The sequence below is a fragment of the Pantherophis guttatus genome, chromosome 2, assembly GCF_059756535.1.
Source record: "Pantherophis guttatus breed Tessera chromosome 2, ASM5975653v1, whole genome shotgun sequence".
Lineage (NCBI taxonomy): Eukaryota > Metazoa > Chordata > Lepidosauria > Squamata > Colubridae > Pantherophis > Pantherophis guttatus.
This window is the reverse complement of record NC_142064.1, coordinates 40512262-40530643: the sequence shown is the minus strand read 5'-3', so window position 1 is coordinate 40530643 and position 18382 is coordinate 40512262. Positions and strand designations below refer to the sequence as shown.

General features: G+C 37.1%; 1 protein-coding gene across 4 annotated transcripts in view; it reads left to right on the top strand.

The window, feature by feature from the left end:
- The window catches only part of TMEM161B (transmembrane protein 161B), a 51824-nt gene that overhangs the window by 12998 nt on the left and 20444 nt on the right, over positions 1–18382 (top strand). For 2 of the 4 annotated variants that reach the window (XM_034441251.3, XM_034441250.3), the window contains exons 2-5: positions 5182–5285; positions 7692–7775; positions 10377–10474; positions 12561–12717. In XM_034441251.3, the coding sequence (XP_034297142.1) occupies positions 5182–5285; positions 7692–7775; positions 10377–10474; positions 12561–12717 (443 nt within the window). Of the gene's footprint in view, positions 1–1191; positions 4254–5181; positions 5286–7691; positions 7776–10376; positions 10475–12560; positions 12718–18382 lie in introns of those variants that run through there. The other 2 variants (XM_060690621.2, XM_087885882.1) reach the window with 2 other exon arrangements.

Genomic DNA, 18382 nt, shown 5'->3' with positions numbered 1-18382 from the left:
CCGCTTTGAAATGTTATAGTAATATATATAGAAGATTAAATGTTAAAGTAGGACTTATCGTATAGTTAAGTGGAGAAGTTATTCTATAATGTTATAGTATAATGTCTTTTTTTTTTTCCCTTTCTTTTCTCTTTTCAGAAATGTATGGATAAAGGGGGATGTTATAATATTAATAATATTTTTAGTAAGTAAAGATCAATATTTAGAGGAGGGAGTAAGTAATCTGTTATGAATTAGGGTTTTTTTTGTTATGAAGAAGTCACAGGGGGGGATGGGTGGGGAGGGGGGGTTAGGGAGGGGGAGGGTGAGGGGGAAAAAAGGGGGAAAATTTGTATTTGAAAACTTTTTCAATAAAAAAAAAGAAAAAAAATAAAAAGGAAAAAAAAAGAAACTCAATTTATATCATCTGTGGTTAGAACAAAAATATTTCTTTTAAAAAAATTGTACTGCATACATTACATAGCTGACCAATGCAGGAATATCTGTTAATTCACTCACCTGTTTTATAAATGCCCAACATTAAATTATCACTGGATATTTTTTATACATTTACTTTCATCTTGACCACTGCTTATTATTTCACCCAAACCTTATGCATATATGTAATTGAAGCTCGAAAGAATGCCTCCTACATCTAACAGGCTGTAGCCTATAGAATCTTCTACTATACCAGTGATGGCTAACCTTTTTTGCCATCGTGTGCCAGGAAAGGGGGCAGGGGAGGTTCGCGCGCGCATGTGCCCACACCCATAATTCTACGCACCATGTGCATGCGACTCCCCCCCCCACTCCTGGCACGTGATGGCCCGGTAGGCCCGTTTTTCTTTCTCACCTGGCTCTAGATCCTCTCTATGCATCTGGGAGGGCGAAAACAGCCTTCCCGACCCCCTCGGAGGCCCTCCGGAGGCCCGAAACCGCCTGTTTCCCAACTTCTTGTTGGACAGGAAGTGACTTTTTTGCTGTCCCCAGCCTCCAGAGCCTCTCTAGGAGTCTCTGGAGGCTGGGGACAGCAAAAAAGTCACTTCCTGTCCAACTGGAAGGTGGGAAACGGGCCGTTTCGGGCCTCTGAGGGGGTGGGGAAGGCTGTTTTCGCTGTCCCCAGATGAATTGAGAGGATTTGGAGCCAGGTGAGAAAGAAAAAATGGGCCTTCCCCACTCCCCCCCCCAGGCCCTCTGGAGGCAGGAAACAGCCTATTTCCCTACTTCTGGTTGGCTCAGAAGGGCTGAAAATCAGCTGGTGTGCCAGGCGACATGGCTCCGCCTGCCACCTGTGGCATGCGTGCCATAGATTCACCATCACGGTACTATACCATAATACTTTTGTCACTTTAAGTTTTCATTAAGGTTTCTTGTTTCTAAATTAGATAATAACTGACTAATTTGAATTGTTTTTGTTAAGTCTGTTGAAGGGTAAATTCCCCCTGGTTTAACACTTCAGTACAAGGCGGATCATATCTAGAATTCTTAACCAGTGTCAGGAATAGCTATTTTATCATTAATGATATTCCCTTTTTAATAGCAATGTATGTTTCCCATAAATAATATAGTATAAATAGTACTCTGTCTTCTTTTGAACTCAAGAGTCACTGAGTTAGAACAAACATAGTCATTTGTATAGCCTTGTGATAGGTACATAGTGGTCAGATATTGATCTTATAAAGTATAATGGAAACAGTTTGATTGCATGAAATAGGCTTAGAAAAGGAAAATGGGAATATGAGGTATTTTGCAGCTAAAATTCTATTTTTTCCTGTGGGTAAACAATCGAAAAGCAATTACACTAACATTTTACTCTGCCTTTATAACATGAAGCATATTAGAAAATGCTATTTTTAATTATAGTTCTGTTTTGTGAGAACATTTTTAAATAGATAATATTATTATGACAATTGGGTATTAGAGCTGTCCCTCAAAGCAGAGCAGAGCACCTTTCATAGTTTACATTTCAGAAGAAAAAGGAAACCGAGGAAAGACGGATTTGAGAGATATGGGTAGAAGGAGAGACCTAAGGAAGCTTGGAATCCTAATCCAAGGAAAAAAACATCTTTCAGAATGACAGATGTGTGTGTATATATTTAATGTCAGGAAAGGGAAGGGTTTACAGTCTTTAGATACATTTTAATATCAAAACCATTTCCAACAATTCCAGGGTATTTAGTGAAAATTAATTTGATTCCTTGTTTAAAAGTTAAAGTATGCTTCTGTATCCATGTTTCATATTATATTACTGTGATAACTAAAAGTGGTGTGTGGCAATATGTATCAGAAATGCTCACGTTCTTTTAACTTTTAATAGAAATCTTTAGGTGGAATTCTACTGGCACAGAAAATAGGAAGCAATTCTAAGTGAATTCAATATTGTTCTGTCAACAGCATTTAGTTGTCTGAAATATTTCTTATAAGTAGTGCTTTAATCTGAAGACACTATTAGTGTTGTCATATTTGTTAAAATTAAATTTAGCATTTTTTTGAAAATCAAATATTCAAGTCATTCTATCTCACTGACTTGCTCATTTACTAAAAGTTTGGATTAAGTTAGTATAGGATCTTGAGAATTATTTTACACAGTTGTATTGATTCTTTGCTATCTAAGGTAGTTCTTGACAATGCAGTCACAAAAGCATTACATTCGTTGCTTAGCAATAACAGTTCTGTTAGTCCCTGTTGCTGTCCTTAAGGGAAAAGCATATAGGTTATTAAGTGAGGACCTCATGTAACTGCAACTTCTAATTTCCTGCTAGCTTCCCCATAGACTTTACTTTGGGGGAGCCAGCAGGGAATGTTGAAAATCACAGTCATATGATTGTGGCAAATGCTGTGACAGCCAGAACTTTGAGGGTCAGTCATGAGTCCCCCTTGTTCTGTACCATCATAACGTTGAATGGTTGCTGAATGAATTGATATAACCTGAGGACTATCTGTACTTTGCAAACAGAACAGGCACAAATTACTATATATTGGCAGGAATAACAAGAGATATCTTGCAATGCTGGAAGTAAGGAGTAGACTTAGAAAAATGGCTTGGTTGGTTGTCAAATGGTAGGTACCATTGGTTACCTATAGATATTTTGCAATTTTAAATAATCAGAATTGTTTATTTTTCTTAATGTTTACTGAAATGGAATGATTTACATAATTTGTCTTGCATATATCCAATAATTATTTACAGTTTTCAACTTGATATATTTGGAATTTGGATTTTAATATTCCAGTTCTTAGCCTTTCAGTTTTCTGCCATCTGAACTTCTATTTATTTAGTCTTATCCTTAAATTGATATTTCACTACTTTTAATTTTTTGTTCTTATTGTAATGGTTGAGTTGGCACCTCTTTATTTGAATCTCTTTGTTTTAACTCTCAATTGGTAGTTTTCTGAACCAAATGAGACACTGGAAGGCTATTTTAAAACCCAGCTATTGGGATGCAGAAAGAGTGAGAAATATATTTTAAAGGAGGCTCTGATTTAATTTAATCACTGATATATCTAGAACATCTAAGCAATATTAACTTTGTCTGTGATTTTTGATAAGAAAAGATTATATATTGACTCTAATTTTGCTCACAAACTTTAAAAAGTTTATTGTGAAACATTTGCATTTGTCTTTTATTTTCAAATCCATGTCATTTTATCTGTTGTATACATTTTCTAATAGCTCTTAGATAGAAAGATTTCTCATTTTTATGATGGAACTGGTCCTGCACATTTTAACTTCAAAAAACCATAACTACAGCATGCCACACATGACAATAGAAATTATAGTATGCTGCTTCTTCATTTTATGCAATAAAATAAGTATATGTTGTGGTCCGCCGGGAGCCTACGGAGCTGGCAGCAGAGTCGGACAGTGAGGAGGTTCGGGAGGAACATGGGCCAGTCCTGGAGTCTGGGGAAGGCTCGGACGAGGGTTCTGCGTCGGAGGCAGAGAAAGGCCATCTGGGAGGTACATGCTACCTCCGGAGCCTCCAGAGTCGGACCTCAGTGGGGCAGAGGAACAGGGGGAGCCTGTTCCCAGTGCGCACATGCGCAGAACTGCCAGAAGACAAAAACAGTTAAAACAAAAGGGACGACTCGGCAGTAAGGCTTGAGATGATTGGACCCACCCATAAGACTTACAAGAGGAGCAAAGGCACATGGGCCTTTCCAGGAACCAACATTGTTAATTATGTTCAGTTTAAAGTCTGAAGCTCTGTTTGATTCTGACTCCGTGTGGCTTTGCCGATTAGGTCTTTGGCAGCATATCAAGGGAGATAAAGGTGAGTGATTATCAGCCTTATCCCGAAGGACTGTTTACAACTATTTGGGACTCATCTGTGAATGAGCAGAATTCACAGCCGTTGAAATTAAAGAGGTTTTTGGGACTACTCGTGTGTTTTACTGACTCAGGAAGCCTAGGTCAGAACAGTATATTGTTCACTATTGTCTCATTGGTTATACCCTGTTTTCCCAAAAATAAGACATCCCCTGATAATAAGCCCAATCGGGCTTTTGAGCGCATGGCAATAAGGCCAAGCACTTATTTCAGGGTTCAAAAAAATATAAGGGTCTTATTTTCGGGGAAAGATGGTACAAATAAAGTTTTTCAAGTGGAATAAGCATGGATTGGAGAATTAATGGGAAGAATAGTTATTGAATTCATTGTTGATTTTACTTTTCTGCTTATTTTAGTAAATGGTAACAAATCTGGGTTTCCGTGTACATGGAATTGTGGCTAGCTATTCACCAGATTTTCAAAAACAGATATCAAAGATCAAGTTAGGAAAAATGTTGATGTTTTATACTGATTTTTCCAGCAAATGGAAGAATTGTTAAGAATGTTGATACTAATGTAGATAAAGTATAGAACTATATCTTTAAAATATTAAAAATAAAGTTAAGCGTGTTTATATAATCTGTTATTTTGAATATAATGTGTAATATTAGACAAATGCTCATTCCTATTAAAAGTGTACTCAATTTGGTACTCTACAGATGTGGTAGTTTATCAGGTTTGTTGTCTAACATATTTGGGGAGCTTCAGAGTGGAGAAAGCAGTTATAAAGCCATATTTTAAAATGTCAGTGTTTTAGATTAGAACTAATAATTCACAGTTATAAGAAAATGATGCTATTTAAAGATTGGTTTTAGAGAAGCTGTGAAATAAAGTTTTTTCATGTTAACATACATTGGTTTATTCTTCTACAGGGGGTGATAGGTGTGCAGCTGGTGGTTACCATGGTGATGACTAGCATTATACAGAAGATCATACCTCACTACTCTCTTGCCCGGTGGCTTCTTTGCAGTGGAAGGTAAGATAAGAAACCAGAACTAAACATCTGATAAAGTGGGTTCTTGTCCATGAAAGCTGATACTGTAGTAAATTTGCTGCATCTGTAAGATGCCATTGGATATTTTGCTGGCCTATTCCGTTGTGCACCAAGTTTGTCTGGGAACTGATTATAATTATAATGGGTCTGGATATGTTGGTTCTAAAAATAATCACATTAAATCTTTCCCAGTCTTATCTAGAAATGTGTATTATGCTACAGCTTAGGGTCTTCTTGAGAAATAGATGGTATATACTCTATTATACTATTACATATGCTGTCCATGATCTATTTCTTGACAAGTGCTATGCCCTATTTACAAAAGCAGACACTTCTATCTTACCTTGCTTAATAATATGACCATACATTTTCTGCATAATTGTCTCAATAATTAAAATATGCATCCTGTAAGAGGAAACTCTGATTTGAAATTTAAGAAAAGAGGAAGGCTTACTTAAAGGCAATAGTCATTAGTGACAATCATGGTGCTTGTGACAAATTACTTAATAACTTTAAAATAACATTCACAATCATTAAGCTCCCTGTGCTAAAAACAATTAAGAAAGAAGCACATTTGGGCTATCCCCAGGCTCCCTAAATCCTTTAGAATTATTTGTGAATTTCCATTTGAAAATATTCTACCTTTTGTGATATTCTTGCTAGGAAACCAGAGTAATGGGTGATCTTCGGAAGATTAATTCTCTAGTTGGATACTATTTGGCTTTTATAAATGCACTTAAATTTCAGAAGGGATTACTCTAAAAATTATAAAATAAGAAATAAGCTCAATTTCCTGATTAAATAATTAAGTATCAAGGACCCCACAATTCATATATAGTTATAACAGTTCCTGCTCAATATATGCAGCCAGGTGTTCTTTTGGTTGGATTTACTAATAACTGATGATTTGTCTACTCAACCTAAATCTTCTCTGTCTTCATCAAGAGCTTAATTGATGGATGATTCTGAGACATGTGGAAGGACTGTATAAGCCAGATGGCTGCATGACAAATAAAAGGGAGTCTAGCACTCATAATTGGCAGCTGCTTGCCAGTGTAGAAATTTGCTCAAATACCTCACTAGAGAGGACAGGTGGAAGGACAAAGTAAGTAGATATGGTAGAATAGCTTTGGCCTTGCTAAGCGTTAAAACAGCATCCTCCTTATTGGTCCTCTAGAGATTCCTGTGGGATATTGAACAGCTGGTCATGGACTATTGCGTTTGTCATAATTTATCTACAGAATTATCTGTAGATAATTATCTGGTGGCATCTTTTACTAAAAAGTCAAATTTGAATCTTACCAATCATCTTGACAAACATACCTTTTTTGCTTTTGTTTTTTAATAATTTTATATTTAGTGTGTGAGGCTTTGGTTAAAAAGCAGTTCAAAGAGAAAGTTCAAAGTAATAGGAAAAAAGTATATAGCTAGTCCTTGCTTAACCTTAATTAGGACCGGAATTTCCATCACAAAGCAGTGGTCATTAGGCAAAACATCACCAGTTCCTGGTTGCAGGTGTTAGACAAGGACCGTGCTTCTCTTGTTCTGCTGCATTGTCCTCTGTTTCAACTCCTCTTCCCACCTATTTCCTCCGTATTCCTGCTCTTTTGGCTGCCCTTAACTCTGTTACTTCCTATTCTTGCTGCCCTTTGGTGTCCTCTTCCTTCTGCTGCTGATGGAAGCAGCAGCAACTGCCTCAGCTGGGAGTGGTTTGTCAACAATGGGAGGAAGAAGATGGCAAAGCTCAGCTGGAGGCAGCAGGGATAGGTGACAGTGAAGAGCAGCACAACCAAAAAAGCATGGATGGCAGGAGATAGATGAGTGGGCGTAAGTGCATGTGCTCATAAATGTGGACAGGCTACCAAATGTTCAAATTTTCAACATGCGATTGCAGGAGTGTTGCAATTGCAACTGTAATTTCAAGGAACAGCCGTGACTACCATTCAGCACCATTGCAATTTGGAATGGTTGTTAAATGAGAACTACCTATAAGACAAAGAAGACCTGCTAAGAGTTTGGTGTATCTATGTGTTTGTATTTTTTCTCCCTCTGTTTCTATTTCTGTTTCACATATCAACATTATACGTAAGATAATCACAAATGAAGAATACAGTTGTTCTATATTGCAAAACTAGCAGCTTTCATAGGCAAGTATGGATATGTTGTTGTTAGTTGCGAAGTCATGTCCGACCCATCGCGACCCCATGGACAACTTTCCTCCAGGCCTTCCTGTCCTCTACCATTCGTTGGAGATCATTTAAGTTCAGGAGTATGGATATAATGAAAACTATTTTAACCTTACTATTTGAATTACAAGAGCTTCTGGTATTATATTTAGTAAAATGTCATTCAAATTGTTAATTTTTTTGGGGGGGGTTGTTTTTTTAGTTTGCAGTGGTACCTGCATCCCACAGAAGAAGAATTACGTATTCTTGCAGGAAAACAACAAAAGGGAAAAAGCAAGAAAGATAGGTATGAAAACAATGTGGGTAGCTGGTAATTATTTCCCAGTCTTTACACAGTTGTTGTGGTTGGTTATTTGATATTCCTTAATGATTACAAAAATAAAACATTAAAAATGATTTTGCATAGAAAGAAATCGTATGGGTGTGCAAATCTGCTTTTAATACATTGATACTGTATTAAAAATCAAAGGGTCTCAAAAGACTTTCAAATATTTTGGGATAAATAAAAACAAAGCAGAGAAAAGGAAGATAGGTCACCTCTAATATATTTGCCCTTGTCGCTATTATGCATTTTACTGGTTTAAAAGGATAAGAAAAGACACAGAGTACAATTAGAACTGACTTACCTTGCTGACTTCCTTGTTTAATTTAAATATATATACATCATAGTTTATCTGGAAGCATTTAAAATTAGCAGGTATTACAATAAAAAGAATAATACTAGGATAGAGTCAGGAATTACAACTTCTTTGATCAATTAAAAAAAAGGGGGGTTATCCAGATGACAAGCCAAAATCTGTATTATGTGACCATCCAAGGTGCAAGATCTAATGTCAGGATCTCTTGTTCTAATGACAATTACTGTAGAGAGACTTCTGTATAGATAATTTTAGAATATTAACATATTTGTGTGATATTGATCCCGCACCAATTATAGCTTAAAAGTTAAAATAAACACTTCAGATAACCTGTAAGATTCATCCACCTGTAAGTGGATGGTTTACTAAGTCCATCCGCTGGTGAAACTACTATATGCAAGGCTGAGAAAAGTCTCTTTTAAAATTAATTATATGTATGTTTTATTTAAAATTATTATATAATAGTAAATGCCACCAAGTCAAACTTGAGTTTTCATCATTATAAAGATGGGACTGTGCTGTTTTCTTGGCAGTTGTAGTTTAACGGTTTGCCTGTGTTGTCTTCTGTGAAGTTTTTTCAAGTTGGCTTTCAAGCCTAAATGCTACTCTTGAGAAAGAAGTGTACCATAATTTTAATGTTTATAACATATGAATGGTAAATAAATTAAACTGCTCCATCGCAGAATAAAAGTTAAAATATAAAAGAATTTATTTATGGGCCTGAAAAATACTAATACCAAAATATTACACTGATCAAGGCATTCTAAATATGAAGGACTGCCACTAAAAATAATTTAACCCTCAGGCAGCCATTTCTTACACCTTATGCTTTCACATACTATGCCAAATTTCTACTTGTACAACAGTGTATTCCATCTGAAAGGTTTATATAAATTGTGCATCAACTTCATTTCTCCATTAAATTATAAAGACTAGAAATTAGGTTTTCTAAAGGAAAATTTGGTGCCAATTGCTCCTGAGGATTTAGTAGATCCTTGAGTACCTTGTTTCATGTGTTATGGAACAGTTATAATTGTATTAAAAATAAATTAACAAAGGTAAAAGAGCACATCTGGAGGATGCTTGGTATGCAAGGTGATTTCGGCTACTCTTCAGAAGAATTTGTTATAGAAAAGTCATTGATAATAAAGCTTGTGAGTTTTAAGGTGTGGCTCCAGGAGCATCTTTAGGAGTTTTTGTGTTCTTGGTTCCTAGAATTTTATAATAACTTAAATTATTAATTTTTTCTTGCCTAATTTCATTTCTTGCCACTCAGCAAAAGCGTTTCGAGAATTTTATGAGTGGCTTTGTACATTTACTTATGAAAAAATTCTAGCATAAAAATGGAATGATATTATGATGCTCATTAGTTCAACTCAGTTAAATAAACTCAAGTTCATTTGCACATGTGTCCACATATACCCAATTAGATAAAGCTGAATAACAGTGTCTCTGTTTTCAGCCTTTAGATTCACAGATCAGGATTTTTTAAGCAAATAAATTTGATAGCATTTCTGTCTATTGAATAACATAATATTGAAAGTAGCTTAAGTTATTTAATATTCATTGAATTGTTTGTCATCCTCCTTTTCTTCTTCATTGATTCTTTTCAAGGGTGAGTGAGAAGAAAAAGGAACAAAGAATATTCTTTTTCATTATTATATCCTAATTCCAAACTCAACTTTTTCTTATTTTCTGTGATTGCTGCATAATTGTGTAGGAGTCCAGGAACTCAAGCTCTCAGTGATGTATGTTTGTCCCTGTGGTAGCTTTTTAGAAGAAAATGTTGTTAAGTTAGATGGATAGATATGAGTTAGATGATCATATGCTATGGTCCTTGTTCATTCTCAAACTGCTTATTTGTTGCTTCATGGGGTTGTTAGAGAAAGATTTGAGTTCGATTACATGCGTCTGATGTTGCTGTATTTAAACTCAGTTTGTTTCTCTCACAATTACAATATATCAGTGAAGAAGATAAAGGTTCAAACTCTTCATCCTGAAAATAAAAAAAATTAGGAGTAGAATCTCATTTTCTTAAGTGGTTGAATGGGCTATATAATCAACCTTGTCTCAGAGCTACTACTATTGTTAGCAGAAGCCGAACTGGAAATGGCTTGCACCTCATCCCATTATTTTTCTTTATGAAAGGTGGTGTTTGTGTCTCATGCTACTTTTTAAGTAGCAATTTTAGAGCCTCAGTAAGAGCTGATGCAATATTGACAGTTTTTAATATATGTTTATCTCAACAGGAAGTACAATGGTCACATAGAAAACAAGCCATTAACCATTCCTAAAGACATTAATCTTCATCTGGAAACAAAATCTATCACTGAAATAGATGCATTGGGTAAGGGATTATAATAAATTGAATCATGATAAAATTTTGTGTTCCTGAGCATTTGATGTTTTTGGAAAATCTTTTTATTCCCATATTTAAAAAAGGACAAATGCTACAGTTTGAGAATCCATATACTAGTATTTTAAGCAATCATAAAATAATTTTAAAATCCATTAATAAGCTTAATTCATCTCCATGTATTTAATTTTTATTATAAGCTGTCCTTGGCTTCTTTGAACTTTCTACATAGACGGAATATTTCAAATGTATATGCCAAGTTTTCCCTTTGAATTTCAAATATTTAATTAATGTGCAATAAAAGTTGCTCAATTCTTGCAGATTCTGGAAGGAATAGAAACATGTCAAAATGAATCATATTGATTCAGTAATAGATGCATGTAAGTAAATAGTTACTGTTATGCAAAGTAGGTAGTGTGTTTATAGGTTCATTTAGTTAATGAGAATTAAGGATCTTCATTGTGATTTGTCCGGGTGAAAAACTTTGCACTCTGGAAGCAAAAATGTTCATCCCATAGAGATGTGAAAGTGGTAACATTTTTCTCATTAAGGAGTTTTGAATTGCCACAAAATGTCATCCAGCTTGTACATTAACTGGGGAAGATTATTGTACAAAAGTTTCTTTTAACTATTGAATCCCAGAAAAGACTTCAGAAGAGAGGCAGAAGAAATTGGAAGTTTACAGCAGTGTATTTCAACTTCAGCAACTTTATGATGCATGGACTTCATCTCTCAGAATTCCCCAGCCAGAAGTCCATGCATTTTAAAGGTCCTGAGGTTAAGAAACAGTAGTTTAGAGGGATGTATATCTGAGTTATTTTTATATTAGAGGAGGATATTACATAATCAATTGTTATAATAAACTACCACCTTCAAGCTATGCACTGGCCTAATGAGCTTTAGTAAATGTTAAAAACAGGTTTTTGAGTGCATACAAAACTAACTTGATGGAATGTGATATTAATGTAATATTTGGTTAAAGATAGCATCCTTTTTCCACATTTATGTAAGTGATGCTTGAATCTATATCTAAAAGTTTTAATATATTTTTGAGATAAAATTATCTGATTGTTCCATTAGTAATATTTTTGAAACATCTGGGAATATATGAGACCATAGGATTTTGGTGGTAGAGAAAAGGACAAGTAACTAGGACTATTATGAGTATACTTCCCTGTCTTTTCTAATATAAAGTGCTTTGGGAAAATGTACAAATAGGCTTCATTTAGCAATTGCACTCATTAAGCAAAACAGTCACTAAATGATAATCACATGACTCCAACTGTGCTTATGATTTTACTTCAGATTTCCTTTACTTTAAAATGTCAGAAAGATGAAGCCCAAATAAACGGGTGAAATACTAGAAAAGGTTTCTGAAACCTGGCTCACAAGCAAGCCATATAAAAGGGCAGATTTATAGCCCCCTTTTCCCCACTCTCTTGCCCTTTTTAATTTTCATCCCAATACTGGGATAATTAGCAAGAAGAGAATATTTGTATTTACATTCATTGGAGAGAAAGGGATTGCAAAAGTATAAGGCACACAATGGAAATACACATCAGAAGGAATTTGCTGGTGCAGGCTGTTTTCCTAGTGTGCTGTGGGTTGTGAGCCACCAGTTGCTTAGGCAAATAAAAGCCTTTAATGTGAAACTGATTAGGGTCTTGTCAGTGTCAAGCAGCAGTACTACTGGAAAGTATTACATTAAAAATATATATAACAAAAATTATTAAAAACCCCGTGTGCTGCAAGAATCATGCATTCAGAACATTAAAAGGGGCTCATTTAACATCCTGGCCCATGTCTGTGAAAAGAACCATGTTTTCAAGATCTTTCTAAAAGCTGTTACAGACGGGTGATCTGAACTTGTGGGGGAGCATTATTCCATAGGGAAAGGCATACCTTCTTGGTCCAATACAAATGCATCACTTATTTGATGGGATCCATGCCAACCCTATCAATTTTTGTTTGATGGAGACTGATAGTCTCTCAGATGTCCAGGTCTGTGCCCTGAAGACAGTTTATAAGTATTTGTATGCATATATTTCAACTACTAAACATCCACTTTTAATTTTAGCCTTGCATTATTTTCCTGAGTATCAGTGGTTGGTGGACTTCACAGTGGCAGCTACAGTGGTGTATTTGATAACTGAAGCTTACTATACTTGGATGAAGCCTTCACAAGAAATGAATATCAGCATAGTCTGGTGTTTTCTTGTTCTTGCTTTTGCAATGTATCCTTTTAAAGTATTCTGGAACTTCTGTTAAACTCTAAAAAAATGAATATTTTATTTATTTATTTATTTATTATATTTCTATACCGCCTTTCTCCCGTAGGACTCAAGGCGGTGTACAGTCAAGAAAAATATAGACACACAAACATCATAAAATTGCTAATTAAAATTATTACTTAGTTTGGTCAATCAAATAAAACCCAGAATTAGATAACATTTAAAAAATCATTCACATGTTCGTATGTTTAGCCCCGCCTGTTGGAACATCAGGGTCTTGAGGGCACGGCGGAAAGCACGGAGATCAGGGATATTCCGTATCTCCGGGGGCAGTTCATTCCAAAGGGTTGGAGCCCCCACAGAGAAGGCCCTCCCCCTGGGAGTCGCCAGTCGACATAATTTGATGGTACCCTGAGTAGTCCCTCCCTGTGAGAACGAACTGGTCGGTGGGAGGCTATTGGTGGCAGAAGATGGTCTCGTAGGTACCCAGGTCCTAAGCCATGGAGCGCTTTAAAGGTGATAACTAACACCTTGAATCGCACCCGGAAGACCACCGGGAGCCAGTGCAGCTCGCGTAGGAGAGGTGTTACATGGGCGTAACGAGCTGCGCCCATAATCACCCGCGCGGCTACGTTCTGGACCAGTTGGAGCCTCCGGGTGCTTTTCAAGGGGAGCCCCATGTAGAGAGCATTACAGTAGTCCATACAGGAGGTAACTAGGGCATGAGTGACCGTGCGCAAGGTGTCCCGATCCAGAAAGGGACGCAACTGGCGGATCAGGCGAACCTGATAAAAGGCACCCCTGGCCACGGCCGTCAAATGATCTTCTAAAGATAACCGTGAATCCAGGAGGACACCCAAGTTGTGGGCCCCCTCTGTGGGGAGCAAAATCTCATCCCCTATTGTCAGTGATGGTACTAGCTGACTATACCGGGACGCCGGAAGCCACAGCCACTCGGTCTTGGAGGGGTTGAGTCTGAGCTTGTTTCTCCCCATCCAGATCCGCAAGGCCTCCAGGCAACGGGACATCACAGCAAGGGCATCATTGGGGTGGTCTGGGGTGGAGATGTATAGCTGTGTGTCATCAGCATACTGATGAACACTCACCCCAAAACCACGGATGATCTCGCCTAGCGGTTTTACATAAATGTTGAACAGAAGGGGTGAGAGGACTGACCCTTGCGGCACCCCACAAATAAGGTGACTTGAGGTTGACCTCTGCCCCCCTGCCAACACAAACTGCGAACGGTCAGAGAGGAAGGAGGAGAACCACCGAAGCACGGTGCCCCCATTCCTAACCCCTCCAGCCGGTGCAGTAAGATACCATGGTCGATGGTATCAAAAGCCACTGAGAGATCTAATAGGACCATTTTGTGAAGTTTATGGCAGAAATTTTTTGTAAAAATGGTTCATAGGAAATACTTGGCGCTTTTTCTCTAATACAATATTCCCCAATCTGATATTCTCCAAATACAGTATGTTATGTTACATCTTTCTGAATTTTCCTGCTGTCTAGGAATAGACATGGTATTTGGTGTCCATGGTATTTGAAAAATACCATGCACTAATCATCACCAGGCATATTTTAGTTCATACCACAATATTTGTGTTAAGGCTGAGAAAAAAGTTTCTACAGATTGAGGTTAGTTCATCAGAACTAAATTAAAGCAGTTCAGACAATAATATAATGGTAACATTTGTCCTTGATATAAGTTGAAACACTTTATAGCCATCTAGTTCAAAATTACCTAATTTTTTTGAAGTTCCTTCGAAATGATTGTGCTTGATTTTAATACACTTATTGTTAAAACAATTGTGGAAAGTGTAATTACGTAAATATATTTTATTATTTTACTCTAGCCTGAATTCTGTAACATAGTTTTTTCTTTGAATTTGCCTGCTGTTTTGGAACTGTAATCCATGGTATTTGGAAGATACCAACTTTTATATAAAATTTGTGTGTGTACATACATACATACATACATACATACATACATACATACATATATAAGTGAGATCATTGCCAAGCATCTGAAAAAAAGTGACATGATTATTATTCACACTTATGACCATTGTGGCATCCCCATGGTCACATGATCAAAATTCAGATGCTTGGCAACTGATTTATATTTATGATGATTGCAGTGTCCTGGGGTCACATGATAACCTTTTGTGACTTTTTGATAAAGTCAACAGAGAAGCCAAATTCTGTCTTAATGACTTAATAATTGCAGTGATTCACTTAATATCTGTGGCAAAAAAGGTTCTAAAATGGGGCAAAACTCAAATGTCTCATTTAGCAACAGAAATATTGGGCTCAATTATCACTGTAAGTCAAGGACTGTGGTTGTATTGTACAATACCTATCTGCTCACAAATGCTTCTTTTATAATATACTATTCATAACCATGACTTTTGTTTCATGCTGAGCTATATAGGCAACTTCAGATAGAGATACTAATTTTACAGTATAATAGCAAAAGTGAAGTGGCTGATTACTATCTATTAATTACATTGGTATTTTAGACTTTTCTTTTCATTTCCTTTGGGTATGGATTAAAACATGCCCCTCTCCCAGTTGACTTAAGATAACACTGAAATACATTTATGTTCTCTCACATGCAGTGTGAGAGAGGTGTTTTTTTTTTTTTATTTGCTTCTCCTTTTGCTTACATTCAATACATACAAATACAAATACATACTTGGAATTCTGCTCTAACTCCCAACAAAAAAAAATCAAAAACAAATATATAAGTAAAGTAGTTTAGTTTAGTTTAGTTTATTTGATTTGTATACCGCCCTACTCCCGAAGGACTCAGGGCGGTGAACAGCCAACAATAAAATACATAAATACACAAAATTTAAAAACCCGATAAAATCAAATTAAATTATTTGGCCCAGACAAATTAAAATACCCCAATAATTTAAAAACAGATTAAAATTTACATATTTAAAAAGGGAAGAGATCAGGCCAAGCCCGCTTGATGGAATAAAAAGGTCTTCACAGCACGGCGGAAGGAGCGCAGATCCGGGATCCTCCGTATCTCCGGGGGGAGCTCATTCCAGATGGTAGGTGCCCCCACAGAGAAGGCTCTCCCCCTAGGGGCCGCCAGTCGACACTGTTTGGCTGACGGCACCCGGAGGAGTCCCTCTCTATGAGAGCGTATTGGCCGGTGGGAGGCTATTGGTGGTAGTAGGCGGTCCCGTAAATAACCAGGCCCTAAGCCATGGAGCGCTTTAAAGGTGGTAACCAAAACCTTGAAGCGCACCCGGAAGACCACCGGGAGCCAGTGCAGCTCGCGCAGGAGAGGTGTTACATGGGAGCGCCATGTCGCTCCCATTACCACCCGCGCGGCCGCACTCTGCGCCAGTTGGAGCCTCCGGGTGCTCCTCAAGGGGGCCCCATGTAGAGAGCATTACAATAGTCCAGGCGGGAGGTGACGAGGGCATGAGTGACCGTGCGTAACGAGTCCCGATCCAGAAAGGGACGCAACTGGCGAATCAGGCGCACCTGATAAAAAATCCTCCCGGTCACGACCGTCAAGTGCTCTTCTAAAGACAGCCGTGAATCCAGGAGGACGCCCAAGTTGCGAGCCCTCTCCGTGGGGGCCAATGATTCGCCCCCAATAGTCAGTGATGGCGTCAACTGACTATATCGGGACGTCGGAAACCACAGCCACTCGGTCTTGGATGGGTTGAGCCTGAGCCTGTTCCTCCCCATCCAGATCCGTACGGCCTCCAGGCACCGGGACATCACTTCAAGGGCATCGTTGGGGTGATCCGGGGTGGAGATGTACAGCTGGGTGTCATCAGCGTACTGATGGTACTCCACCCCGAAACCACGGATGATCTCGCCCAGCGGCTTCACATAAATGTTGAACAGGAGAGGCGAGAGGACCGACCCTTGTGGCACCCCACATATGAGGGCCCTCGGGGTCGACCTCTGTCCCCCTGTCAACACAGACTGCGACCGGTCAGAGAGAAAGGAGGAGAACCACTGCAACACAGTGCCTCCCACCCCTAAGTGGGAGTACAAAGAATTTACTTTTATTAGTATTATAATATTGTTGATGCTGCTGATTTCTTAAATATTTAAACTTCCCCATAATTGTGTTAACTCCAATGCCTTGAGACTAAAAATGAACCATAAAAGAATATGACCAAATCATAACAGTCAAAGACCCTTCAGGTATTTTACAGTGCCAATATAAATATATCTGGGGTCTCCTTTTGAAGACATTGTGAGAATTAAGTAAAAACCAAATACTTTTTCATGAATGAATGAACTTTATCCCTAAATTGTAAGAAATACTGTATATTCAATATTTCATAAGCCTTGAGCCTACTGATTTTCTAAGATTTCAATTCCTTATTTTACAGATCATATACAGTATATTGCTAATACTAATGTATTGAATAGTTTTGTGTAAAATTAAATTCATTGATGTAACTTCAAATAAAGCATCTATGAAATATCTAAATACTATTCTATTATCTAAATATCTAAATATTTATATATTTCTATTATTCTATTCTCTAAATATCTAAATACTAAATACTATTAAATATTCAGGTCTATTTGAAGCTGCTAAAACTTTCAGACCATATCAATACAAGTTTTAATTCCACATATATCAGAAAGGTTATATTCAAAAAATAACTATGCAAAATCCTTCAAACACCTGTTGCTAATCAAAGCTTCTGGTAGATAGTATATTGCATGGGACATGTATGTTTCCACTCCTCATAATAGCAAGTCTTAGACCAATGTTTCTCATTTTTTTTTGCCTGTGATCCCCCTTCTATGCTTCTTTTTCTCCTGTGTCCCACTCCAGGTCCCATTACTAGATATGGACTATCTTGTTTTCTAGCATTGGCAAGAGAATATTTGCAGTATAAAATTCTTTGTGTGTGTGTGTGCCCCACTTGACATGTTTTTCATCTGTGGCCTTCTTTAAAATAATCTAAATAGTCAAGGGGCCATATGACCGCAATTTGAGAACCATCATCTTAGACTTCTGTGATCATTTGTCTTCTTTCAGGAAACTACTACATTCCCTCTATTCTTTAGGGAACTACTGTCTTTACACTTAGTATCATTTTTTTTCTTCCTCTGAATGTTCATGACCCATTTCTTCTGCAAAAGTTGTGGCGGCTGGTTCTCAATTTCTATAATCCATATCCTGTTTCTATTTACCTCTTAGACACTGCTTTCTTTGTTGATATATGTTCCTTATGGAAACTTGTCTTCTATGTCAGCTCTGGCTGACAGCAGATCATTCAATGGTTGTCTTAAAATATGCAGCAAATTGAAGAGAGATAGGGTTAGATTTGACTTTACTGTGTGTTTTTATAGCTGATACATTCAGGAGGGATCACCAGTGTTACTTTTGATTGCTTACTCAATTCTGACTATAAATAAAACAAATGCCCTAGTCTGAAACACTTCCCAGTCTGAACAAACCCCAATCCACAAAGCATGTAGGTATTTTTATGAATCTGAATTCAATCTTACTGTATGGCAATAAAAATATATTATCAGTTTTGATGTCATACAGTTTTTTGTTGGAACTTGTTGAACAATTACTTTATATTTTAAAAACTATAATTTCATAATATCCATGTAACAGTAATTTCTAAATTTCTTATTTGTTTCAAAAGATCAAGGG